This window comes from Phalaenopsis equestris, unplaced genomic scaffold (assembly GCF_001263595.1).
Source record: "Phalaenopsis equestris unplaced genomic scaffold, ASM126359v1 Scaffold206200, whole genome shotgun sequence".
Classification (NCBI taxonomy): domain Eukaryota; kingdom Viridiplantae; phylum Streptophyta; class Magnoliopsida; order Asparagales; family Orchidaceae; genus Phalaenopsis; species Phalaenopsis equestris.
In genome coordinates, this window is record NW_018225623.1 from 637,779 (window position 1) to 665,706 (window position 27,928).

A 27,928-nucleotide genomic window follows, 5' to 3' on the forward strand; every position below is an offset into this window, starting at 1 on the left:
AGGAATGCTTCGGGCCTTTTGTGTGATAGAAAAGTACTGCTTAGACTGAAAGGAAAATTTTATAAGACGGTGGTGAGATCTGCAATGCTCTATGGCGTTGAATGTTGGCATTTAAAAGAAAAGCATAATAATAAGTTAAGTGTTGCCGAGATGAGAATGATTAGGTGGATGAGTGGCTTTGCACTTAGAGACAAAATGTGAAATGAATATATTCGTGATAGGGTTGGTGTAGCTCCTGTGACGGGCAAAATTAGAGAAAGTCGTCTTAGATGGTTTGGTCACATTAAACGTCAGTCATCTGATGATCTGATTAGGAGAGTAGATGTTTTAGATTCGACTTATGTTAAGAAAGACAGGGGTAGACCTAGGAAGACTTGGGTTTATTGTATTAAAAATGATCTTAATTTACTAGAACTAAATGAAAATAGGATGCAATGGAGAAAAAGGATTCATGTAGCCGACCCCACGTAGTGGTATTAAGGCTTTGTTGTTGTTGTTTTTGTTGTTGTTGTTGTTGTTGGTAATTGAGCATAGGTTAAAACGTGATACAAAGATTACTCATAACCAGTTTAGATTTATGTCAGGCGGGTCTACTATGGAAGTTATATATTTATTTGATGGAGAAGAAGAAAGAATAAGAAGGATTTACATATGATTTTTATTGATTTAGAAAAATCTTACGACAAGATTCCAAGAGAAATCCTTTGGAGAATTCTAGAGAAGAGAGGCGTTGAAATGAATTATATTCAAGTCATTAAATATATGTATACTAGAGTTGTTACTTGTGTTCGAACAAAAGGAGGACTGGCCAAATATTTTCCTATTTCAGTTGGATTACACCATAGATCAACTTTAAGCCCATATCTTTTTGCTTTAGCTATTGATACTCTTACTGGACATTTACAGAAGGATGTACCTTGATGTTTGCTTTTTGCTGATAATATCCTTCTTGTGGATAAGACTAGAAAAAGAGGTTAGAGAGAAAAAACCTAGGAAAAACTTGAACTATGGAGGCCTTCATTGGAGTCTAAAGGCTTTCTTTTGAGTAGATCTAAAATTGAATACATGCAATGTAATTTTATTGGTAGTAGCTCCAATGACAGAGTTGTAATTATGGGTTATCAAATCATTAAAAGGTGTGAATGTTTTGGATTTCTTGAGTCTATTGTTCAAAGTGATGGTGATGTAAATGGGCATGTTATTAGTAGATTTCAAGTTGGTTGGTTTAAGTGGAGGAATGCATCAGACCTATTTTGTGATAGAAAAATACCGCTTACACTGAAAGGAAAATTTTATAAGATGGTAGTGAGACCTAAAATGCTCTATGGCATAGAATGTTGGCTTTTAAAAGAGAAGCATGAAAAAAAGTTAAGTATTGCTAAGATAAGAATGCTTAGGTGGATGAGTGGCTTGACACTTAGAGACAATGTGAAATGAATATATCCATGATAGGGTTGGTGTAGCTCCAGTGGCGGGCAAGATTAGAGAGAGTCGTCTTAATGGTTTGGTCACATTAAATGTCGACTATCTAATGATCCTGTTAGTAGAGTAGAAGTTTTAGTTTTGACTTATGTTAAGAAAAACGGGTAGACCTAAAAAGAACTGGGCATATTGTATAAAAAATACTCTTAACATATTAGAGTTACATAAAAATATGACACTCAATAGTATGCAATGGAGAAAAAGGATTCAAGTAGTCGACCCCTCTTAGTGGGATAAAAACTTGTTGTTACATGGTCGAGATTAAACTGGAGATAAATGTTTCTCTAAGACTAAATTGACCACATATGAACAGTAGGATGATTATTTTAGGATTTAACCAGTATCTACAAAAACAACCTCAAAAATAGCCAAATCAAATACCCAAATTTTTAGATTTATAAACTAAGCAATATTAAATAGCAATAAGAACTTTGTTTCTTCAGCTTTCATGAATAATTTTTACTTAAAAAATGTTTTTTGTAGTTTCAGCAAGCATGCGTAATGTTAGAATTATCTTAAATATTAATTAGTTTAGTAAATTTCGAAAATCAGATAAACAACCTCTTCCATGTTTTTGGTAATATTATTTATGTGCGCATCTTAAAATATTTAAAACCATTTTCATATATAATTTATGAGTACACCCAACCATAAAAATATCGAAAGCAAAAAACCACAACTTAAGCAAACAAAATTAGCAATATTAAAAGTTTGAACTGAGAGCAAAAGAGTCTTCAGAGCCCTAAACTACAACATAAAAGCAATTTTCCATCTTCAACATATGGGAATTGGATGTTTTTGTCTTTCTCATACCCGATCACCAAAAGCAAGAATATAAAATAAAAAAATAAAGAAAATATAGATGCATAATTTAGGAGTTGTCGATCTTTGGCCAAGCACTCCAGCTATATTGAAAACACCATTCTGTAGATCCTTGGTCTAAAAAAGTTTCGCAAACCACCTCTTAACATTTATTTTTTATTCTACCAAGATCTCTTCTTCCTTTATTGGTCTTTGGTCCAAATAGGGAATCATTGCTTTCTTTTTTTTTAATCTCGCTAACAACTAGGCATGATCAAAAGTTAAGAGGACATGCTTGAATCACAATCAAATGAATGTCATAATGGTCACTATAAGATTTTAAATTCATCAATACACAATCTCTTTGGTTGTCTGCCAAAGGAAAATTAAATGCCATCCACTAACTGTTGGCATGATAAGAATAATAAAAACATAACAAAAAAAGATTAAAAAAACAAAAATAACAATTTCTATAACAGCCTACATACAAATGATATTTATTGATTTTTGGTGGGCAAAATTAACCCCAAATCGTCACTCTTGATCCAATCAAATTTTTATAACCACCCCTATGTAATTGATCTTTGTTGATCAAGAGGCATTTCCTCCCTTGATTGATCTTGGTCCAACCATGATTGATCTTTTTCCCCATGGTAATTGAGTCAAGTTGAAACAATTCAATAGCATTTAGCTAAAATCGAGAGGAAGTTGATATACTAGATCAGTCACCTTGAAGTCATCAACATGTGTAGGATTTCAATTTGATAATTGGGAGGGGTTATCCTTTGTTGACAAGCAAGAAAACTTCTAGTAAGAAGACAACAAAGATGATCAATAGATGTATCTTGAACTCTTAAATTGGTTTGATGGGAACAATGATGTCAATTTAAAAAAGCATTGCAAAACCAAAATTTCTTATAAATTTAAACAAGAAAATGAAATTTAACCACTGCAGCAAACATTGATAAATATAGTGGATGTAAAAATGGTCACTCAAAAACTTGTACGAGTGCAAAAAAGTGGAGTCTAATTTTTTGTTTAACAAAGGACAAAATAAAATTTATTCAAAGATCAATATAAGCCGCAACTAAAATAACAAAGAAAATAAAATCATTTTAGAACTTCTTGCAACCAAATCCACTATATGGGCCAACTTGTCTACAAGATAAAGTCAAAAGAACCATCATATGGGATGCCTTTGCTTACATGTTAAGGTCGAAAAACCAATTATGCAAGTCATCATGCCTATAAGGAAAGATCATATGACCCGCATTATCAATCATTCTGAAGTCTATTCAATATATTGGAACTCCCTCAAATATGAGGTTATAAGTCCAAATACTCATATCAAAGTTCAAAATGACAACTCAAACCTTCTATATGGGTCTTCCTGATCCACTAAAATCAATTTAATTAATCAAGAAGCCTCACCCACAAGGAAAAATAAAAAGACCCATTATAAGGTTCCGGCACTCTAGAGGCCATAAGTTCCACCAATTGTTCTTTCAATGGATCTAAAACACACCCTATTATCAAGATTGACATGATGTTAACAACCTCATCTCACTTATTAGGCATAGTTTTCAAACCCATTACAAGATTTTTGTTCTTTTCCTGGATGTTTTAAGTCCCACTTATAAGCATTCCATTTTTATTGAAGGTCCAACCCAACCAATCAGAGTTAGTACGGAACTAGAGAGCATCATGAAAGCAAGTTTCCTAAGTCTTCATAAACATTTAAGCCTTAAACTAAACTCACTAACCCATGTTTACATGCCCATCAAACAAAGCTAGACTCATTAACCAAACTCAGGTCCTATCCACTCTACTTCAGCTCAAATTAAAACACACGAACAAATGATTGTCATACCACATCTCCCCAAAATCACATCAGCGCCTTAGAATAGTTTTATAAAACTAGTACGACGAGGCATTTCCAACAAAAAAATTGATATAAATCTTGAGGCATGTCTTCAACAACAACAACAAGCCTTTATCCCACTAAGTGGGGTAGGCTACATGAATCCTTTTTCTCCATTGTGTCCTATTGAAAAGTCATATTTTCATTTATTGAAAGTCATATTTTCATTCAATTCTAATAGATTTAAATCACTTTTTATACAATTTACCCAAGTCTTTTTAGGTCTACTTCTGTTTTTTTTAACATAAATCGAATCTAAAATGTCTACTCTCCTAACAGGATCATCAGATGGCGGCGTTTAATGTGACCAACCATCTTAAAAGACTCTCGAATCTTGTCTTCCACTAAAGCATCACCAACCCTATCACGGGTATATTCATTTCGCATTTTGTCTTCAAGTGTCAAGCCACTCATCCAACTAAGCAACTAAGCATTCTCACTCAGCAACACTTAACTTTTTTTATGCTCCTCTTTTAAAGGTCAACATTCTGCGCCAGTGAGCATTGCAAGAGGTCTTTAGATGTCCAGAAAAGTTCACCACCAAAATCTACTCATGTTACAAGCACAATACCTGAGAGAGATTAAAGGATACAATGCTTTGAAAAAGAAAAACTAGAGAAATAATCTCAAATGCATAAACCAAAGCGAAAAATGTCCAAAATAGAAATTTACAACATATTTAAATATCCCAAAGCAAAACAACCCTAATAAATAGCCTAAGATAAATAGGGCACCTAAGGGGGTTAGTCAGACCATGGGGGTAGAGAATGTTTGAACTGGTCCCCCTAGACCGGTTCTTGGCTTGGGAGGGGCGCACAATGGGACAGCCCACATCATTCTCCCCGAGTAGGAGTGAGCTTGTTCAGTGTGGAATCTAATTTACTTGGGCTGAAGCAACGGCGGTAGCAAAGACATAAAACCCTAGTGCAGGTAAAATGGGACCCCTATGCCACAAGACTGGCGCAGCCACGCCAGCATTGAGTGCAAATACACCGGACGGTGCGGTTACGCCGAGTAGCGGTGTACCTGCGCAGCAGGTCTTTCAATTTCATGTTTCGGAATAAAGATTGGAATAATTATGCGAGGAGTGGCGTGATTATTCCTGGGGCAGTTTTTCTTTCAATTCAATTCTTAAGCCCTCAATTTAGAGAGACAATATTCTCTCTCTTGTGAATATCTTGCAAGTGATGAACTCTCAAAGGCTTTCACGTGGAGCGATGAAGTTCGAGAGGTGGATTTTGGAGCGTGAGATTTCTATTGTGTGATCAAGTGAAGATTTGGAGCGTAATTGTTGTATGTTCCAGAAATATAGAGAGTAGATCAGAGTAGTGTAAATATTTGTACATTTTCCCTTTCATAGTAAAATTTTTGGTGTGGTGTAGCTCTGTGAGTATTTCCCATTCTCGTGTTTTTCCACTTTAAGGTGTTTTAGTAGGATTACTTTGTTGTGCATTTCTATTCAACAAATTATTTTGGATTTCTCAAATTAGTGTGATCATTTTTCCATGGTTTGGTTTTGATTGTAAATCGATAGAAGTTTAAGTTTCTATCCCAACAAGTACATCATAGTGGGGTTTCTTTTTTGAATACTTTTGATTCAAGAGGGAGCAATTGCCAACAAAGTGCCGTACAAGGAAGAGAAGTTCAACTATTCGAACTTGGCATTCTGGAAGATACAAATGGATTTTTTTTTTTTTTTGTATCAAAAAAAGTTGTATCTACCACTAGAAGGAATCACCAAGAAGCCTGGAACGATGGCACTGGAAAAATGGAAAGTATTGGATCGAAAAACTCTAAGTTTGATCCGTCTTTCACTTTTCTCGTATGTTTCTTTCAATGTAGTGAATGGGAAAACTACAATGGAACTTATGGCGGCACTATTTAAGGATTTATAAGAAACCTTCTGCTTCCAATAAGATTTTTCTTATGAAGAGATTATTCAATTGAAGGGAGTTCAGTGGTTGAATATTTGAATAATTCAACTCTGTGATAAACCAGGTGTGTTATATGGGCATCAAGTTCAAGCACTGTTAATTATGTCTTCATTGTCGTCTAGCTGCGAGTCTAGGATGGACTGTTAACGAAGATGAGCAACTCTTCAGGTAGTGCGAAATTAAACTTATGAAGTTCACAAAAATGCAGCGAGCAATAAATCTTCAAGTTCTGTGTTAAATGTTGAAAACGGAGGAACAAATCTGAACATAAATACAAGTAGAGACAACTACAAGTCCAAAAAAGAAAAGTCCGGTCAGAGAAAGGAAATGACGGAAGTGAACTGAAAATGCGAGAAGAAAGTTCATTTCAAGAAGGATTGTGAAACTCCAAATAAGGCTGGGGTAAAGGCCAATATAGCAATTTCTCTACAAATGTCTTCATATGTAAAATCCAAGTTGACCACCAGGTTTTATCCCTAGTCGGTACTGAATCTTAGATAGTTGATTCAAGTGTTTCTTTTCATGCATGCCCCAACAAAGAAACGTTTAAAAATTATACTCAAATTACTCTAAGAAAAGCTTATTTGGGAGATAATAAGACCTGCAATTGTAGGAAATAATGATGTTGATACCAAATTGTCAAATGGAACAGTTTGGAAGCTCGATGAAGTTAGATATATTCTCCGATGAAGTTAGATATATTCTAAGTCTAAAGAAAAATTTGATCTCGATGAGCTAGCTAGAAAAATCAGGGTACGTAACTGGCTACCTTTACAGGTGATTCATGAAAGGTGACCAAGGGAGCAATGGTGATGGCTCGAGGCAACATTAAAGGAACTCTTTATTTGACAAATGAAATGGCAGAATCCATTTATGTGGCCGAAACCATGATTGATGTGGATTTTTGGCACTGTATGTTTGACCATATGAGTGAAAAAGGTATGAAGTCCCTACATTCAAAAAATAAGCTTCAAGGTTTGAAATCCGTGAATTTAAAGTTCAATGAAGATTTTGTATATGGCAAACAGAAGAAAGTTTATTTCTCAAAAAATGGGTCAAGGTAAAGTTAAAAGAACACGAGTTAGTGTAATTTGACGTATAAGGTCCTACTCTAGTTCAGTCCGTTAAACATTTTCGCTACTTTGTCACTTTTATTGACAACCACATCAAAAATGTATGAGTTTGCTTCTTAAAGCATAAATTTGATGTATTTGAAGTGTTTATGAAGTGGAAGGTCATGGTAAAAAATTAGACATGATTGAGGCTGAAGTATCTCAAATCAAATAATAGAGGCAAGAGGTTCAGAAATTTTTGTGTTGCATAAGGGATCAAACATGATTTCACAATTTCAAAGACACCAAGGTAGAATAAAATGGTTGAGCGCATGAATAGAACCACCATGGAGCATGCCAGGAGTATGAGATTGCATGCAAGCTTGTCAAGGCAATTCTGCGCAAAAGTAGCGAACATTATTGTTTATCAATTGTGGTCTTTCAATATCTTTGAATGAATGCTTACATGAAGAAGCCTAGTGACAGAGATAAAGCTATCTCAAGTGAAAATATTTAGGTGTTCTCCATATGTTCATGTTGATGTTGGGTCCAGGAGAAAACTTGATTCAAAATCTGTCGAGTACGTTTTTATTGGGTATGGCTGGATAAATTTAGGTTTAAATTCAGGGACTATAAAAATCATAAGTTCAGCAGAAGCGGGGAAGTGGCATTTAATGAAATAGAGATGTACAAGAACCGAAGCAGAAATCAGGATTGCCCATCAGTTACTATTTAAGAGTCTAAATATGCTGAGAAAAAAAATATTAATGATCTGAACAATGGGAGATAAAAGGAGTGCCCAATCATGTGAAGCATAGGAGGTTCTTCAGTCACTTGCTATTGAAGTCAGGTTCGGCAAAATTTCAAGACAGGAACAGAGGTATTCTCTTTTTCTAAATTATTTATTGCTCATTGATAGTGGTGAACTAGAGTGCAATGAGTAGGACACTCAAGTTGAAGATTCAAAAGAATAGGAGTTTACCATGATGATGGTGCTGTCACTGATGTTAAATCACACTTAGAATTGGATGGTATTATCATATGGCAAAATAGCACTACACAACAAGTTAGTCTACAAGCTAGAAGAGGAGTCAGATGGTAGCAGGCGCTACAAGGCAAATTTTCTTTTGAAGGACTTTCAACAAAAGGAGAAAGTGGACTACACTGTGAATTTTTCTCATGTGGTGAAGATGACAACTGTCAGAGTTGTGATGAGCTTAGTAGAATATGAAAATTTATATCTGGAACAAATTGATGTAAGAATAATATTTTTACATGGAGAACTGGAAGAGGAAATTTCAGGAAAAAAAGTTTGGTCTGGAAGTTGAAGAAGAGCCTCTATAGCTTGAAGCAGACCCCAAGACAATGGTACAACAAATTTGACAGATTCATGTCAAACTGTGGGTACATGAAGTACCAAGCATACCACTGTTGTTTAATCAAAAATATTGGTAATTGTTATATCTTGTTACTTTTGTATGTGAATGACATGTTGATTGCAGGAACAACTACGGAGAAAATTTGAAACTTGAATGATCAATTATCAAAGGAGTATGAGATGAAGGATTTTAGTCCAATCAAAAAAATTCTTGAGATGAGAATTAACAGAGACAAGAGTGCAAGTACACTAAAGTAGTCTCAAAATATGTTGAGAAGATCCTTCAGAAGTTCAACGTGAGCAAGTCAAAACCAATTTGCACCCACTTAAGTAGTCATTTCAAGCTATCTAAGGAATTATAACATAAGTCAAAAACAAAGCAAGCACGGATGAGAACTCCATAACTTTAGCAGTTGGGAGTTTGACATATGTTATGATATGCGTGAGAACAAATATTGCATATATGGTGGGAGTGGTCAACATGTACATGGGTAATCTAAAAAAACATCATTGGGAGGAGGTGAAGTGTATTCTCAGGTATTTGATGGAACAATCAACAATGCACTTTGTTTTGAAAATGCAAGGATCAACCTACAAGGATTTGTAGATTCAGATCTGATAGGGGATTTGGATAATAGAAGAAGTAGAATAGAATATACCTTCACTTTAGGGAACACATCGGTGAATTGATTTTCCATACTGGAGAAGATTGTTGCACTTTCAACCATGAAATTCAAATACATTGTTAGTAAGAAGATGATTTGGTTATAGAGCTTTACGGTAAAACTGGGCAAAGAGCGGGGATTGGAAAGCTTCATAGTGACAGTATGAGTGTTATTCATCTTGCTAAGAACAGTGTTTCTCATGACAGGGCGTAGCATATTCAGCTAAGATATCACTTTATTTGCTCTCTCCAAGATGTTAGTTATTCTTAGCGAAGATACAGGAGGTTCAAAATCATATGGATATGTTGACTAAGGTGGTGACGCTCAAAAAACTAGACTTATGTTTGGCTTCAATTGGAGTCCAAAAAGGTTGAGACTGAAGGTGAGCCACTTTACGGCATCAGACTGTGAAGATGATAATAGATGTTTGTACAAACCTAGAAGACAGATGTTGGTCTCGAAGTGAGAGATTGTTGAGTCTAATGCCTACTTTACTTGGGTTAAAGCAGCAGCAGTGGCAAAAACAAGGAACCCCAGTGCTGTAAAAACGACGCCCTTGTGCAACAAGACTGTCGTAGCCATGCCAGTATTGGGCGTATCTACACCAGACAGAGTCATTACACCAAGTAGTGGCTTACCTACGCTACGATTCATTCAATTCTAGGTTATGGAACAAAGCTGTTGGAATAATTACGCAGAGGAAAGGTGTGATTAAGTCAGGGCAGTTTTTCTCCCGATTCAATTCTTACGCCCTCAATTCGGAGTGATGATACTCTCTCTCTCTCTCTTGCAAATCTCTTGCACGCAATGAACTCTCGAAGGGATTTTGTGTGGAGCAGAGAAGTTCGAGAGGTGGATTTTGGAGCGGTGAAGTTCGAGAGATAGATTTAGGAGCGGTGATTTTGCTTGTGCAATCAAAAAAGGATTTGGAGCGAAATTCTTCTAGCAATGTAAAAAGAAGATAAGAGTGGTGTAAATTTGTGTACATTTCTTCTTTCACAGTGAAATTTTTGACGTGATGTGACGGTGATTTTTTCCTTTTCAAGGCTGTTCCACATTAAATATTGGTATGTTTTATGGGATTACTTTGTTGTGTGTCTGTTTGACAAATTATTTTGAATTTCTCGAATCGGTATGATCCTTTTTCTGCAGTGTAGTTTTGATTGTAAATAGATCGAAGTTCGAGTTTCCATCTCAACAGAGCTCGTTCTTCACCGGAAGCATATGGATCCTCACAGTATGGCAACATATCAACAATGTTGAAAGTAACAAAAGAAGTTAGTCCCTAGCAAGTCAATCTTATATACATTCACTAATCTTCTTGACAATACTAAATGAACTATCAACTATTGGTTTGAGCTTCCCAAAAAAAACTTGTGAAAATTATATCTTTCTTCAACTTAATACATACAAAATTTCATTACATAAGAACCAAGGATTTCCTTGTTTTGTTAGTTTGCTTATGGTACCCGTTTTTCTTGTACATAATTTCTTCTCTCAAATACTTGTAAAGGCTTGAATCTCTCTAACTTTACTTGACAATAGTACTAAGTTTAGTAGTGGGAAGTATCATTAGGAACTCCAATATTGTGAGGAGGTTCCGCCAATATACAATCTCAAAAGGGTTGTGACCTATGAACCAAGCGGTGGACAAATTAAGCAAACTTGACCGAGGGATGGATCAAGTCCAACTACTTTATAGTCTTGCCCATGAAACATATAAGTAGATTGTCTAAGCTCACATTCGTCTGCAGATGAGCTGTTGAATTGAACTGAAGCTTTATGCTAATCTCATCCAATAAAATCCTTTAAAAATGATTAAGAAATTTTATGCCCCTGTCTGAAGTGATTATTGTGATCACACCAGGCAGGTGGACTATCTCTATGAAGTACAAGTCTGCAATGTGTGAAGCATCCATCGTCATATGGGAATGTACAAAATTTGACATCTTGAAGAAGTGGTCTATCTTTATCATAACAATGTACGTATTTTTTTATATCAAAGGCAAACCCACCATAAAGTTCATGCAAACATCCAACTAAGATGACTCTAAAATGGGAAGGGGAGTGTTCAAACATTTATTTTGTTCTCAAGTTTTAGGCAAATGGCATATCGCATATTGTCTAACGTGCCTTTCCACATCTCATACCCATATGGGCCAATAGAAATTCTCCTTCACTAAGCAAAGAGTTATCCTTGTCTAAATGTCATGTCACCCCTCCATTATGACTCCTACAAAATGTTCTCCCCAATCAAACTCCTAAGAATATACACAAGTAGTCATCCAATTGTGGAACCGCTCATATGATATGTCCTAACAACGAACCTAAATCTCCTAAAAATCCTTATCATAGGCATTAGCATCATTCAATACTTTCACTGCATAGTAGTGAATAATAGGTATTGGCAACTCAGAGCATCAGTTGCTTTATTCTGACACTCAGCTATATTTGAGCACAAAGTGAAATGAAGAAAGAAACTCCACCCAATAGGCATGTCTATCCTTCAGTTTACTCTATAGTGAGAAAATAACTTCTTCAGATGATCAAATAATTGGGAAGTCTGAAGCACATCAAAATCTCTCGTAAGTATTGCATGTAGTCCTCCACGGTACAGTTGATACACTAGAATATCATCAAAATAGACAACAATGATTTTCTCAACGAATGCTCGAAAAACCTGATTCATTGGCCGCATAAGAGCATTGAACAATTCACAGGGAAAAATGGTCCACTACTATAATCTGTCTCAAATATTGAGTTTGTCTTCCACTCGTCACCTAAACTCATCATGACATGGTCGTAATCATTGTGCAAATCGATTTTGTAAAAGCCATTGGCTCCATGCAAGTGATCCAACAAATCATCCACCCATAAAATAAGGAACTAGTACTTGATGGTGACTTTGGTCACAACCTTGCTATCAATACAAATAAGTCAAGAGTCATTCTTTTTTGACACAACAAACCTGAAATTCCACACGCATTAGTACTTCCACAGACCAAGCTTTTAGCCATTAAGACTATTTCTGCAACTCCTCATATGCTTGGTTGGGCGCATCCTATTAACAAGTTGGATTAGAAAAATAGGTCCTAGAATGAAATTTATTATATGATGGATCTCTCTCAACAACAATGATTTAGGAGGTAGATTGTCGGCCTAGACATCCTAAAGCTCCCTCAATAAGGGCTACACTATATATTGTATCAACTTCCCTAACTCCATTCTAGAATCACTAATTTTGGTCTTATTAATGCTTCTCTCAAGGTATGTAGAAAGATAGCATGTGACGCTTATCACACCCTAGTTGTCCCCCCTTTAAAGGTCGACTGAGGTGTGATAGAGGTGAACAATTCAGATAGACTAAATTTTCACCAATTTTCGTCCTAACTTGAATCATGACTCAGTGGGTAATGAACTAGTCTAACTAAATTGTCGCAACAAATCTTTTAATAACTGAATTGTTCTTTTTTATTGTTCGTCAGTTTGTGGATGAAATGTTCTGTTAAAATGCAACTGCGTACATAAACCTTGTTGAATGTATTTATGTAACCTGGATGAGAATCTTCCAACTCTATAAAAATTATAAATTTTGTAATTCCATATAATTTGATAATTTTTTTTACATACAATCTGATTAACTTTTCAATTGAATATGTCTGTTTGATTGACAAAAAGTTAACTGACTTGGTTAGTCTGTCAATAATAACCAAATATCGTCATGGCCCTGTCTGGATTGAGGAAATTTCATAACAAAATTAATAGCAATTTCTCCATATTTTCATTCAGGCGTAAGCAACGATTGAAGCAATCTGTTAGGTCTCTGATGCTCAGCTTTTACAATCTGAAAAGACTGACATTGAGATACATATTCTTCAACATCTTTCTTCATACCTTGCCTCCATAATACCAACTTCAAATATTTGTATATTTTTTTGTTGTTTGGATGAATTGTGTAGCATGAATGATGAGTTTCATGTAGAATTCTCATCTTCATCAACAGCCAAATCTGACCTCTTTCCTGATTGGTGTTACTTCAGGAGTTTCAGACATTCACTATTACCTTTCTAAGCTGCCTTAATTCTATCCATCAAGGTTAATTGCATTTTCATTTGATGTAAATACCCCATATCATTTGATCTTCTAACTTCTACTTACAAGACATCAATTTATCTAATTAACTCTGGTCTCTGAGTGACAATTCAGCTTGCACTACCTGTGGATTTACAATTTAATGCATCGGCAACTACATTTACTCAATCAGGACAATATTGTGTATCCAAATCATAGTCTTTGATCAGCTATAACCATATCGTTATCTAAAATTCAGCTCTTTTGTGTGAAAATATATTTCAGACTTTGATGATTAGTAAAGAATTTGCATTTTACTCCATACAAATAATATCGTTAAATATTGAGAGCAAACACTACAACTAATTTCAGATCATGTCATATAATTCCTCTCATGTGACTTCAACTGTCCAAATGCATAGGCTTTCACATTTTTATTTTGCACTAGGACACAAGCCAAGCCTCGCAACGACTCATCACTGAAAATCAGGAATCCTTCTGTAACAAATGGAATAGTTAACACTGAAGCAGCAGTCAAATGTTTCTTCAATTCTTAAAAATTGTGCTCACATTCTGCAGTCCACTCTAATTAAACATCTTTACTCATCAGCTTTGACAATGACAGCTATCTATGGAAAACTTTTTACAAACGTCCTGTAATACCCAATCAATCCAAGAAAATTGCATGCCTCCGTAACATTCTTTAGAGTAGGTCATTCCACAATTGTTTTGATCTTCTAATGATCAACTTAGATTCCTTATCTATTGATAATTCCCCAAAAATAAAATACTTCGCAGCCAAAATTCACATTTCGAAAATTTTGCATATAGTTGATTTTGCCTCATTAGCTCCAAAACTATCCTCGGACATTTGGCATGATCATCATCAGTTCTTGAATAAATCAGAATATCACCAGTAAAAATAATAACAAAATGAACCACATAAGGCATGAAAATTCGATTCATCAAGTCCATAAACATAGCAGGAGCATTAGTAAAGCCAAAAATGATAACTAAGAATTCGTAATGACCATACCTGATCTCAAAAGCTGTCTAACTATTTTCTTGACTTTGACCTGATAATATTCTGATCTCAGAGCAATCCAGAAAAATATCATAGCACCTAATTAATCAAACAGTTCATTGATTCTGGGCAAAGGATATTTGTTTGTAACTGTCACCTGGTCCAGCTCTCTGTAATCAATACATAGCTGCATTGATCCGTCTTTCTTCTTAACCAATAAAACCGAAGCACTCCATGTGAATTACTTGGCCTAATAAAGCCCTTATGTGACATTTCAATTCTTGTAATTCCTTCGGAGTCATCCTATAACGAAATTGTTATATGTTGCACATCAATACCAAATTCAACTTCTTGTTTTGGTCGTAACCCTAGCAATTCTTCAAGAAATACATCAGAAAATTATGAAACCGTTGAAATATTTTTCAGTTCTTGTACATCATTATTCAAAACTTCTAATTTTGCCCAAAATATCAGTTACTTTCCAATTATCATTGCACTAATAAAAAAAAATTGTGCATTTGGATCACAAATGATATAGAATGATTTTTCACCGGGCGATTTCAATTTCACCTCCTTTTCCCAGCATTCAATTGTAGCAAAATGATTTACCAACCAATTCATCCTCAAAATGACATCAAATATCTGAATTGATATGATAATCAACTCTATCGGCACCTTTTTATCATGAATATGAACATGCACAGCACAATTTCTGTTTACGTAAACACGACTTCCCAAAGGCATAACCACACAAAGTAGAGGTAAAATGCATAATATCAACGCATAAACTGGCAGCAAACTCGTTAGAAATGAAGGAATGTGATGCACCTGAATAGAATAGAACAGTGTCAGGTTGATCATGAATTAGGAGTGTACCTGTAATCCCTTCTTCAAATTATTTAGCTTCTTGAGAGGTAATTGCAAAAACTTGGGTTTTTACTAATTGTTCAGTTCTGCGCTCTGAAGTTTCACCCTTTGCTTGATTGAGTTCTATTGGGCTAAATGTCTTTCCAAAATTTTCTGGGTTGTCTATATCCCTGGATTATTTGTGTTGTATCTCTTCTTTTCTTGTGGACAAATCATCTGAAGATGTCCTCATTGTCCACATTTGTAACACTTTCCTGATCCTATTAAACACTGCCCAAAATGTCTTTTTTCACATTTTTCACAAACTGGTTTTTCTGATTGGGGTTGCTTCTGCTTATCTTTTGATTTAATTTTCATGCTTTAAATTTTTTTTCTCTTTTGCCAAAGTTTTTTCTTTTGGTTGTCTGAGGTTGTCATCACTGACTAGAAAAGTTTGACTCATTTTTAAATTTTCAGGCTATTTCAACAAGTACCGAGAAATCGTTGATTTAGAATGAAGTCAATGTCAACCTCAACTGATCTCTGAGAACGTAGAAATTTGTGACACTTATAAATATCTAGAAAGATAAGTGAATTTTGTCTCATATTGCATAACTGTCTTAGACCCCTGAGTTAGATTGAAGAATTTATCTTGCTATGCTAATCTGGCTAAAGGTGAAATAAGCTAATCTTTAAATACCCTGACAAAATCATCCCACTGAATTTGTGGAAGAGATGTCAATTAAAATTTTTCTCTATGTTGTGTCTGGAACCATCTTTTTATCTCGACTTCTAGCTTGAAGTTGCCCCAAATAGCAACCGGCTGTTGTTTTGATTGTCGCCCAAAGCTGTTTTGTTGTTCCAGCGACTGCTCGTCTCTCCTGCCACTACCTTACAACTGCAGCCCTCTTTCCTCAGCCACCAAACGTGGTCCAACAGCCTCCGTCTTTGTTGTCCCCCAAAGACGCCTTTTATTGTTTATATTGTCATGTTTGTTTGTTGTTTATTTCCCACTTTCTCGTATCGTGTTTGTAATAAGGAATTCATAAATAATATTGTGTTTCCATTGTGATTTGGGTTAACTCCGGTATCAGTTGGCCTTTAAAAGATAAACATAAAACAAAGTTAAGAGTTGTTGAGATGAGAATGGTTAGGTGGATGAGCGGCTTGACACTTGGAGACAAAATGTGAAATGAATATATCCGTGATCGGCCTGGTGTAGCTCCAGTGGCGGACAAAATTAGAGAGTCATCTTAGATAGTTTGGTCACATTAAACGTCAACCATCTGATGATCCGATTTGGTGAATGGATGTTTTAGATTCGACTTATGTTAAGAAAGACAAAGGTTGACTTAGAAAAATTTGAGCATATTGTATAAAAAAAATATCTTAATTTATTAGAATTAAATGAAAATATGACACTCAATAGGACGAAATGAAGGAAAATGATTCATATAGCCGACCCCACTTAGTGGGATAAAGGCTTGTTGTTGTTGTTGTTGATGTAGTGCATCCCCAATACAAGTTGTCCCTGCAATTTTCAATACACTAACTTCGTACTTAATTATCCTTGGAGTCTTACTACAACTCCATTTCAAGATTGCTTGGATTACTTAATAAAAATTTATTGCATCTATTGTAGAATTTAGGCGTTGCCTTTATATTTCCCGGTTTTTAGTAAAGCTTTAAATTATTTGCACACCACTGTGATGGTTCTTTTGCTTCTGGTGTTTTTCTAGTCTTAGAATACGCATAAGAGGAGAAGGAAAAATACTCGCATATAGGCCAGTAGCGGATAAATCAACCATACATTCTTAGGCAATTATACTGTTGGACGACAAATCAAAATAATTGAAGTTCCAAACTAATATTAATTATCAAAATATGGTAAAAATAATTACTGACTGTCACAATATTCTACCATTGTTAATAGTACATGCAGCTATAATTAGTAATATCAGATGCAAAATATAAAACAGTTTAAGACAAAATAAAATTTAACACAGATTGCTACGCCCAAACATAAGAAATGTAGTCAGCAGAAGCAGCTCCGCACCAAATTTCTGGTCTCAATAATCCAAGACAATAACTTCACAAACGACCATTATGCAAGATATTTAAGAACTTAGCAACTTATAAGGCTAATTTCCTCTACTTAACCGACCAATCTTCTAAAGACTTGACGAAGGAATGAAGAGCATGGATTGATAACAAGTCAAACGGAAGGGATACAAAAACAAACCCATGTCATCCTCTTCGCTTGAAATAGATTGTTTCAGCATGGACTGGTAGCCATAAGGAAGTCTTGATAGTACAGTTTGTTCGAGATGATTTTCCATAATATCTATGCATCTGTGCAAGATCATGATTTCAAAAGAGTAAGAGCATGGAATCAATAAGCCTATGATGAAATCAGAAATAAAATATAGGGGTATTTAGATACATACCACATAAATCCCCTATGTATTTACATGTCTAACTTCTAAAGTTTATTTTTTACACTTATACCACCTAAATCATTGAAGTCACAGTAAAAATATCACTATTTTAACTTTACACCTCATACATAGGTAGGGCGGAATGTATATAAAATTGAAATTTAGGTGTTCGATATGTAAATACATAGAATTGAGTGGTATGCCTCTAAATCCCCCAAAATTATATCAACATTACCTCTTGGCAAACCTTTGTTCTTGTTCAGAAAGGCGATTCCAAAGGTTTGTTTTTGAGATGTGGATCATATATTTCTCAATCTGCGAGGAGATTCAAAAAATTAGCTTTAGTCCAAAGCTTGCATTTAAGAACTCAAGCCGGAGAAGTGGCAGCAAAACCTTTTGTAGACGGATTCTTAGGTATGATCTTAAAAGAAAGAGTGCCCGGTCCAAATCCATTTGATAGAGAGACACGACAAGATCATCTGATCTATTCTCGGTAAATTCTTCCACTGTTTCTTCCTGAATTGCAGAAAAAAAAAAGCAGGCTCGGATTAAAAGAGAAATTGGTTTAATTTCAAAGAAAGCATGTATATTTTGTATACACGAAGAAAATTTTTACTAGGGATTCATAGAAGGCCATTATAAAGACTTTTTGAAATGTTACTTTTAGAAAATTGCTACAACTCAATAGCAAACCTTTGCCACATAAATGTTCAAATACATACTATAAGAGTCGAGATTTTCTCTGCTAATACCACTCCAAACCAACACTGCTCACTTTCCGAATTTCACAATTACATGATTTATTTTCTTTCTGCTTGACTTTCCTTCCTGACAAACCGACCTTCATTTTATTCTCTGATTTCTATCGCACAACTTTCCCCTTTTGGTTGTCGTGCAAACCTCGCAATCATGCTATGCCGCTTTCTCAATTTGGATGTGATCTTTCTTTGCCTTTTTTTTCGCTCGCTCCCACCTTCCCATTCAAGTTTTCGCGTCTTGCCCTTGCTAACATTGCTCCAATTATGAGATAAGGATTAGGGCACCGCAACTTTTCGTGCACTGGTCGTCCATCCCATATTGCTTCCCTTGTTTCCATCTTCCTTGTTCTCATTAATTTAGCAAGGCAAATGATCACAACCCTTGTCACAACCCGGCCCAAGATTTGGAATTAACTAAGGTGGGTGCAGACGGTCGACAGTGGAAATTAAATTTTTATACATTCATTTTTTATAACTAGTATTTAACAAATGAAAGAGCCACTACAAAAATATTAAACTAAAACATTTATAAATTGGATGGTAAAGCTCTTTCAAGAAATGAGAACACTTTAATTTTCTGAAGCAAAAGGGTCGGTGAAAATGAAAATTGGCTGATGAAGATGAAGAAAATAATATATAGTATGGGATGTCCACTGGAGAAGAGAGTTACCCTTGTCACGTTTGCTTTTGAGGGAGAAGCTAAGAGATGATGGCAAGGTCAGTTACAGGAGAAATTTGGCGGTCGACCTAGCCTCTTAGTACAGCAGGACGAGTTCGTGAGAACCTTCAGAAATTAGTTCAAACCATTATCAGCCAGGAGATAGATTTAGGATAAATTCATTAGGTTGGTGCAAGGATATTGATCTCTTATGCAGTACGAACAAAGTTTACCATGCTATCAAGAGTGTGCCACAACTCCTTCCAAATGCAAAGGAGAAATGCCACTGTTCTCTTTGACGACCTCTCCTTTCTATTCCTTGGTTTGAATGAGCCATTTCTTAAAAACTGTTTTCTTTCTAGTTTGAAGAAGAAGAAAGGGAGTTGACTTTTGCGCGCATGACGAAGCTCTCGTTTAAAAGATTGCGAGCAGCTAAAGGAATTTTAGGTAAGATTAGGTTTATATTATAATTTAATTAATAAATTATTTATATAGTGGGAGTTTTTTTCTTGAGGGAAATTTACACCACACAATTCTTATATTACATATCTAACATCCAAAATTTGATATTTACAGTTAAAACACTATCATGTCATAAGTTTATGCATGAAAAGGTGTGTTTCACTTTTAACTAGATAGTGATGGTGGTATTTTTGATGTGATATTAAAGAATTGAGTGGTATGCATATATATATATATATATATGTATGTTTACTCTTTAAGTGTTAATAGTAAGTGTATTAGAAAGCAGAAAGTACTTGAAGTAAGGGAGATATAGTTTCGAGATCGAAGAGCGGATCACCTTGAAGTATAGGATATAAGATAATTGAAATTTAAGTTTGATTTATCTAGATTAGATTTAATTTTATTAAAACATTAATTTATAACAACAATTAATTTTGAAAAATAATTGAGCCTATAAAACCTAAAGATAGGGGGTCAGTGAGACGAGCAAGCAAGATTAAGGTGAGTAATTGTATTTCTAAATTTTAGTAATTTTCATTATTTATCAATATATAATTCATTTCATTTATGTTAGGTTCCAATGAGATTTAGAATATAATAAATTTTTCATATTGTTGGAAAGGAAAAGTATGCATGTTTTGCATTATAATTTTCCTAAGAAGAGTTTTTATGACTACACGATATGAAAATTCTAATATATATATATATATGTATATATTAATTGTATTTTTCAAGGTTTAATCGTTAATTATATTTTTATTTCATGCTATTGACATTCACATCCATCTTAGGAACACCATCAAAATATAATTTAACACACTCTTGGCCAATTTATTTGATTGGCATAACGATTCGTGATCTAATTCACATGTTTGTCAGAGGTTGAAAGATACTTACTTGCCTCTGATCGATTTTCTTCTGTCGGCATCGCGATTAACAGTTTAAATATCACAATTGTCTGGGATATATGTATAATATCTATGCTTGAGGGTATATTGACACTGTACTTTAAGGAGGGGAACTCCTCTTTCATGCATATACAAACAATCATGTATACACTGCATCATTCTTCATATTATACAGTCTTTTTTTATAAGTGCAATCTTACTAAACCTATAGGACAAGCAATAAAGTGATACATATATATATATATATATATGTATCACTTTATTGCTTGTCCTATAGGTTTAGTAAGATTGCACTTATAAAAAAAGACTGTATAATATGAAGAATGATGCAGTGTATACATGATTGTTTGTATATGCATGAAAGAGGAGTTCCCCTCCTTAAAGTACAGTGTCAATATACCCTCAAGCATAGATATTATACATATATCCCAGACAATTGTGATATTTAAACTGTTAATCGCGATGCCGACAGAAGAAAATCGATCAGAGGCAAGTAAGTATCTTTCAACCTCTGACAAACATGTGAATTAGATCACGAATCGTTATGCCAATCAAATAAATTGGCCAAGAGTGTGTTAAATTATATTTTGATGGTGTTCCTAAGATGGATGTGAATGTCAATAGCATGAAATAAAAATATAATTAACGATTAAACCTTGAAAAATACAATTAAAATTAATGTATATCAAACTATAAGTTTATTCTAATAAGTAAATCTTATGGGCACATATTAGATTATTATAAGATTTTTATAGAAATATGAAAAATCAACGTTCATATTATTTTCTATTCCTTGGGTTACTGTAATTAGAAGTGTGATTGTTTCTGGGTTTTCTTTAAATAACTCATTATGTTATTTTGATATTTTCTTTCAGGTTTAAGATTTAAAATAAGATGAATATTAAAAGAGATAATATATACAAGGGGAAACTTTTATTTATTAATTAAAATGTTTCTTTTAATGACTCTTTCAATTAATGTTTAGATATTAAACTATTAGCAATAGAAATAGAATAATAAAAAATTTAATTCCACCGTCCGACGGTCCGTTCATGCTTTGGATAATTCAAAACCCAGGGTCGGGTCTTGCAACCCCTCCTTCCTTCTTCCTCGACCGCTAAGTGTCGTATGTCCTTCTTCCCCTTCTTTCTTTTCTTTTGATTATAATGCAATATTATACATATGCATAAATATATCAATATATATATGTATGTATATACATATTAAATTCATTTTAATTATTTGATTATTTGGTTGAATTATATAATAGAAAACTTTGACTAACATATTCTTTTTAAAATTGTAATAGACACAAACACACACACACACACACACACACATAATGATAGCATATGTTAAGTTTGTTACACCAAATTTAATAAATACTTAGTCTTAATATGTTTATGTGTGAAACTATTGATCATTAGGACTTCTAATTTGTGTAGGATTGCAAGTCAACACTAGTAAAATTGTTTGAATATTTAGAAGTTTCATTTTTGCAACCTCAAGATAAATAATTGTTATTTATTACAGTATAAACATATCTTCTTTGTTAGTGGTGTTATCATTATTTCTTTTATTATATGCAAAATTATTCGTAGAATTGTAAGTCTTGTCCTTTTTACTAAAATTATATTGCTTCGTACTAGTAATAAAATTTATTTATTGCATATCAAGAAGTAATTGTTTGTCATATTGCTGCTCAATTCCCTGCATATCAAATTTGAGCCTTGCAATTATAAATATCATCCTTACACATATTTTTAGCATACTTGAAGTAGAAAATACTTTGTCGTATCGTTTATATATTTAGTTGAGGAAATATTTGGAACTCAATATGTTTGTATGTGTGAAAGTATGTTAGTCGGTGGAAATCTTTGAATATTAGTTAGTCGAGTCGACAGACCCACAGAATGATAACTCTACAGAAAATTATAAGTTTCCTTGGGTTGGTGTTTACCTTCTCGATTTGAGGGTGTTTGATAATCACTGTACAATCATAAATTAAACAAAGAATAAATGATTGTTATGTCATACACCGGTGATTTTAGTGATTGCATGTGTTATTAACCAGATTGAGCACACTCATTTTGATTTATACTCTACACTTATGTGTGATATAATTTTGTATATGTATATAATAAATTATCTTTTTTTATTGTTCATATTATTTGCCCCAATTTCTTGTTATTTACGTTTTAATAAATAGTAGTTATTTATTGAGTGTGATTTGTAAAACTCATTCGTTAATATTTTTGTATAACAGATTTTATTCATCCACTTGCAAAACTGTCTCCACAGGAGAAAACTTTTCAACTTTAGACTTTATTTTGATATTATCAGTTTAGCATTAATTATTGTATTTCATCTTTTGGGTTTTGGATAGTTGTTTCTCGATTATCATTTCAATTTTGTTTTATTTAGTTCTTATTTTTCATTGTAGTTGTATCAGTTAGACTCTTATTTATGGAATAAAAATTATCTTTCCTTGTTTCTTTCTATTATTACTTGCATGCAATTTTTTTTAAGAATGCAAAATAGGTTCACTTCATTTCATCATGTACTGCGTTGCTGGAAGTAACGTCTTTCGGACTCGAGATGTGACACATACGAAGTCAAGTTATAATAACTTAAACAATAAGAGCAATAAAATTTCAAGAAAATTAATTGGAGTAAAATTTGCAAGTCAAAAGATTGCCTAAAACGAAAAAAAATTATACAATGCCATTCCTTATGTTTGTAAACTCACATAAAATTAATCAAATTCCCCTATTATTAATATGGATGTAAACCTAACATAAAAATCATTCATGCACAATAAAAAACATGGATTAAACTTCCAAACAATGACCCTTAAATTTTGTGAGCTAGAGTGAAAATATGTAAAAACAACCAAGAAAACGACAGCAATCAAAGCATAAATGATTTGAAGAATGACTAACGCGGGCGCCTCCCGCTTGTAAGCGAGATGCAGGAGCGTCTCCTGCATCTAAAATTAGACTCACACACCAGCGCCTGGACCGGTCGGACCAAGCATGGGGTGAGTCGATCGGCTCCTCCTCTTAGGTTTGACACCTCCTTTCAGCAGTGAATTCAATCCTAATTATCTATGGCATATATATTTTCTTCTTGTGCTTTAGTTTTTCAGTTTTTCTTCGTATTGTCTATCAGGACAGCCATCGGCATCCAGATTTTCTTTTCTTTGGTTGTATCCAAGGGCAAGTGAAGCTTTAACTGTATTTCATTCCAATGTGGGGATTCTCCTCCAAGGGTCGAGTAGTGCTCCGGCAGTATCTCTCTCCCGATGTGGTATTTATCCTCGACATTCCCATCCTTTGCATCCTCCCCTTTGACTTATTGTCGCCTTCCCGGAAACCCCACTTCCCCCTTCTCCTTATTGTTGGCACCCCTAAACCACGTTCTTCCTCGCAACCCCCACACAAGACAACACTCCTCCTATCAGGCTATAGTCCACCACCCTTCCACTTTGTTGCCTCTAACTATCCCAACCCTCTGCTTCGCTATCGTTGTTGTTTCATGCCTTTCGCCTCACTGTCATCACAGCACCAACCCCTCCTTTATCATTTCCAGAAACCCCACAGCCCATTCCAGCTACCTATTGCCACTCCCCGACCACCTAGCCAACACTTGCCAACCCCGGATCGAACCTTAGTGTGAGTTTATGTTGTGTTGTATTTCTCATTTTAGTGTGTTTGGTTGTAACTGCCTAATTGGTTTTCTCAGTAATAATATTTGTGTTTCTATAATTATTTAGATTAACCTCGGTATCATTTAGTGTCAGAGTTACTATAGACCTAATCCCACCATAAGGTTTCGAAAATCCATCGGTACACAACTCTACCTCCACACAAAATCCTTCCCTTCGCTAATTTTTCAAACCAGTCAATCCCACTCTACATCACACTGTACAACATTTTCCATCTACCCAGATCAAAACCCTAGCCACGCCACCGAGGAGACAATATTTGAAAGCCTGATCGAGGGGAAATGATAAAATGTCTTTTATAAGATATCCATAAAGAGGTGTTCAAGAGATTTTCAAGGAGTATATGCAGTGGAAAACCCTAAACTACAACAGAGGCTCGCCTCCTTTGAGATGAGACTATCCAAAGGAATCACACAAATTCAATTCGATCTCCGAGATGAATAACCACTACCCCGAAGATTTGACATGAAACATTGAAGCAACCAGGATTTTGAAGTAAATGTAAATTTGTCATATTCAACGACCACATGAATACAAACGAGTTCAATGAGTGGCTCGAGACCTTGGAATGTATCTTTGAGTGTCAAGAAATCCAACCAGACGGAATGGTGAAACTAGATGTAAACATGTTAAGAAAGATTATGTCTCAGTGATCGGCAAACTTCAAAATTCTTCGACAGTGGGAGGAAAAGAGTAAAATCATTATCTGTTCTAAGAGGAAACAAGAGATGCAACAACAGTATCTCACAGCTCTTTACAGGCAGAATGTTCAGAACTTCAAAAATGGAGAGTAACATTATAAGATGACTGTAATATCTTATAGGCAAAGTTCAACCCTAGGTAGGATCAAGCAATAAGAGTACACCCAGCGAAACATCTAAGCTGACTCTGCATGAAGATACACTAGTTTAGAGTGGAGAACAAGTGAAACTAATCTGCATTCCCAAAACTGTCCCATCCAAAAGTGTTTCGAGTGACACGGATTTGGGCAGATTGAATCAGATTGCCCGAATAGGAGAATTATCTCTTTTACTAATTAGGAAACAATTAAAATAACAAACATTGATTCAGAAGAGATGATGATTTCAGAGAGGATTCTCAACTTCTAGTAGACGAAAAAGAGACGTCAGTGATTCTAAATGAACGGAGAGAGACTCTAACTGAATTAAACTTGGTTGTGCTCGAAAATTGTGATTCCAAGGTAATAGGTGTTCATGCAGAGTATGTGATTGAGGTGACTCAAACTACCTTTTTGTTGGCATTGGGAGGAGAATTATAACTGACATTGGATGTCTAAAAGGGACATGAATTTGAGGAGTTGATACCAGATTAAGGAAACCTTTACATAAAAGAATTTTATAATTTTCAAATATATAACATATCTCATGAGTTGCCCATACTGATGCCCATACTGAGGGAGGTCCGACATTTCAGATATGAGACTCTTTTGTGTCACTTCTGTAAGACAATATGAAGTCATTTGGGCAGTAAAATAGTTTAGTGATGTATCCCCTGACAGATGATCAAACAGGATGGATGAACCACAGAGTTGAAAAACATCCTAGAATGTTTAGGGGAAAGAACATCCAACAATGGGATTTAGCTCCTACCATAAAAGAAGGGGTCTCTCCTGAGTGGTTATTATTGAGAAATTGTCCAATCTGTCATAGATTTCATTTCAGAGTTGATTATTTCTAACATGCTTATTTACCGGATAAACTCAGACGAGTACGAAGAGTGAAAGAAGACGATTACAAATTTGATGGCTTAATACTTGGTTCATGAGGATACTCATTTACATGTAGTTCTGGTTTTGGTTGTGCCAAAGAATGACATTTATTCTATCATGATATATTTTGGAATAACACGCCTACATAATTAACTTACTGGAAAATTGATACATTTCTACCACTTTCAACGTGATCGACCTAACATCATACTACAAGGAGACAAAAGTTTCGACGAATGAGATCAAAAATACCGTAATCTCAAAAGACTAAAGCGGGAGCATCTCTTGGAGCAAAATGCCTCCCGCTTTTGAAGTGGAACGCACACGTGTGGGACTTCGCGCAATTCCAGCGCCTGGGCCGACCGGTCCAGGCAAGGAAGAGTTGATCGGCTCCTCTTTGGTTTGGCTCCTTTCAAGAATGGGCCCAATCCTAATTATCTAAGGAATATATATTTGCTTCTTGTGTTTTAAGATTTCAAATTTTCTTCATGTTTTATGTCAAGACAACCGTGGGCATCCAGGTTTTCCCTTCTAGGGCTGTATCCAAGAGAGAATGGTGCTCCGGCTGTATCTCGTTATGATGTGTTGATTCATCTTCAAAGATCAAGGGGTGCTCCAGTTGTATCTTGCTATCATGTGATATTTATCCTCAACTTTTGCATCCTCCTCACTCCTCTCCTCTGACTTGTTGTCACCTTCCCGAAAAACCCACTTCCCCCTTCTCCTTACTACAAGCACCCCTAACACGAGCGCTGAAACAACGCCCTATCCCAGGAGCTGAAAAATCTCGCTAGAAAAATCCTGTGAACTGTCGTGAAGCAGAAAAGGGAGGAGTCGAATCGTGATGCCCCGCGAACTATCACAAAGCTAGAAAAGCAAGAGGTGGATTGCGATACGCAAGGGTCTCGCGGGCGAACTCTCACAGAGGTGAAGAAGGGTTCGCGAGCAGCACTTGTGTAGGCTTTTTTGGATTTTCTGCCCTCCTTTTTTGTGAGAGTCAACAAATAGTTGTTTGCTATGTGTAAGAGTTAAGTTCTTGTTGTGCAGTCTTCAGATCTTCTGTGTAGAGTCTCTTTCCTCTAGTTAGTGTTGTATCCAACGACAGGTGATGCTTTGGTTGTATCCTACTCTGAGGTGGTGTTGTATACTTCCAATCTCCTTTGCTTTTTCTCCCCAACCCTTCTCCTACTATCTCCCATAGTCGCCTACCACCCATATCCCTCCACTACACTACCGCCACTTCCACTTTCCCCCACAACCTTGTTGTCCCGCCTACCTACAACCAACCAAACATCATCTCAACCTATCCACACAGTCACTCGGCCTTCCCCACCTTTCCCTTGACGCCACCAACGCTTTCGGATCTCTTCTTTCACCCCTAACCTGAGATTCGTCTATTATTGTACTTTCCTTTTGGTTAAGTCATGTTGTAAACCTATTTCTATAATAATAAATGTTTGCTTTCCTGTTTATATTGTTCTTCCTAATAATTCTGGTAAATTGCACTCCTCTTGTAGTCCTACAGCCAACAACCACTCTTCCTCTTCATTGTCCCTCACTATCTCAGCCCTCCGCTTTGTTGTCGTTGTTGTTCCAGACCTTTTTTCAAGTTGTCATCGTAGTTTCAGCTCCTCCTTTATCGTTTTAAGCAACCTCACAGCCCATTCCAACCACCTACCATCACTCACTGACCACCTAGCTGACCCCCATCACACATGGATCAAATCCTAGTATGAGTGTTTGTTGTGTTGTTGTATTTTCTATTTCAATATGTTCGGTAGTAACTTTCTATTTGACTTCTTCAGTAATAATATTTGTATTCTTATTATTATTTAAGCTAACTCCGAAATCAAACTCTTTTGAAAGTGATTAAGACTTAAAAAGTCATTGAATTTTTATGAATGACAGCTCATAAAGATGCTCCTATTAAATTGATGCTAATAAAAGAGAACAATATCCTTCAACAATTCTCATGTCTCCATTGGAGTTAAGTGCTAGGCTCCAGCATCACCAACAATTATCAAACTTAGGGTCCGTTTGGGGCAGCTTATAAGTGTGGGCGGCGTTTTCA

The 27,928-nt window shown here is 35.2% G+C and overlaps 1 protein-coding gene across 2 annotated transcripts in view; it reads right to left on the minus strand.

Moving 5' to 3' along the window:
• The window catches only part of LOC110036417 (DNA replication complex GINS protein SLD5), a 39,102-nt gene that overhangs the window by 8,439 nt on the left and 2,735 nt on the right, over positions 1 to 27,928 (minus strand). For both annotated transcript variants that reach the window (XM_020740854.1, XM_020740855.1), the window contains exons 2-4: positions 18,006 to 18,128; positions 17,848 to 17,927; positions 17,417 to 17,526 (exon numbers count right to left, since the gene is read on the minus strand). In XM_020740854.1, coding sequence (XP_020596513.1) covers positions 17,417 to 17,526; positions 17,848 to 17,927; positions 18,006 to 18,128 — 313 coding nt within the window. The remainder of the gene's footprint in view (positions 1 to 17,416; positions 17,527 to 17,847; positions 17,928 to 18,005; positions 18,129 to 27,928) is intronic.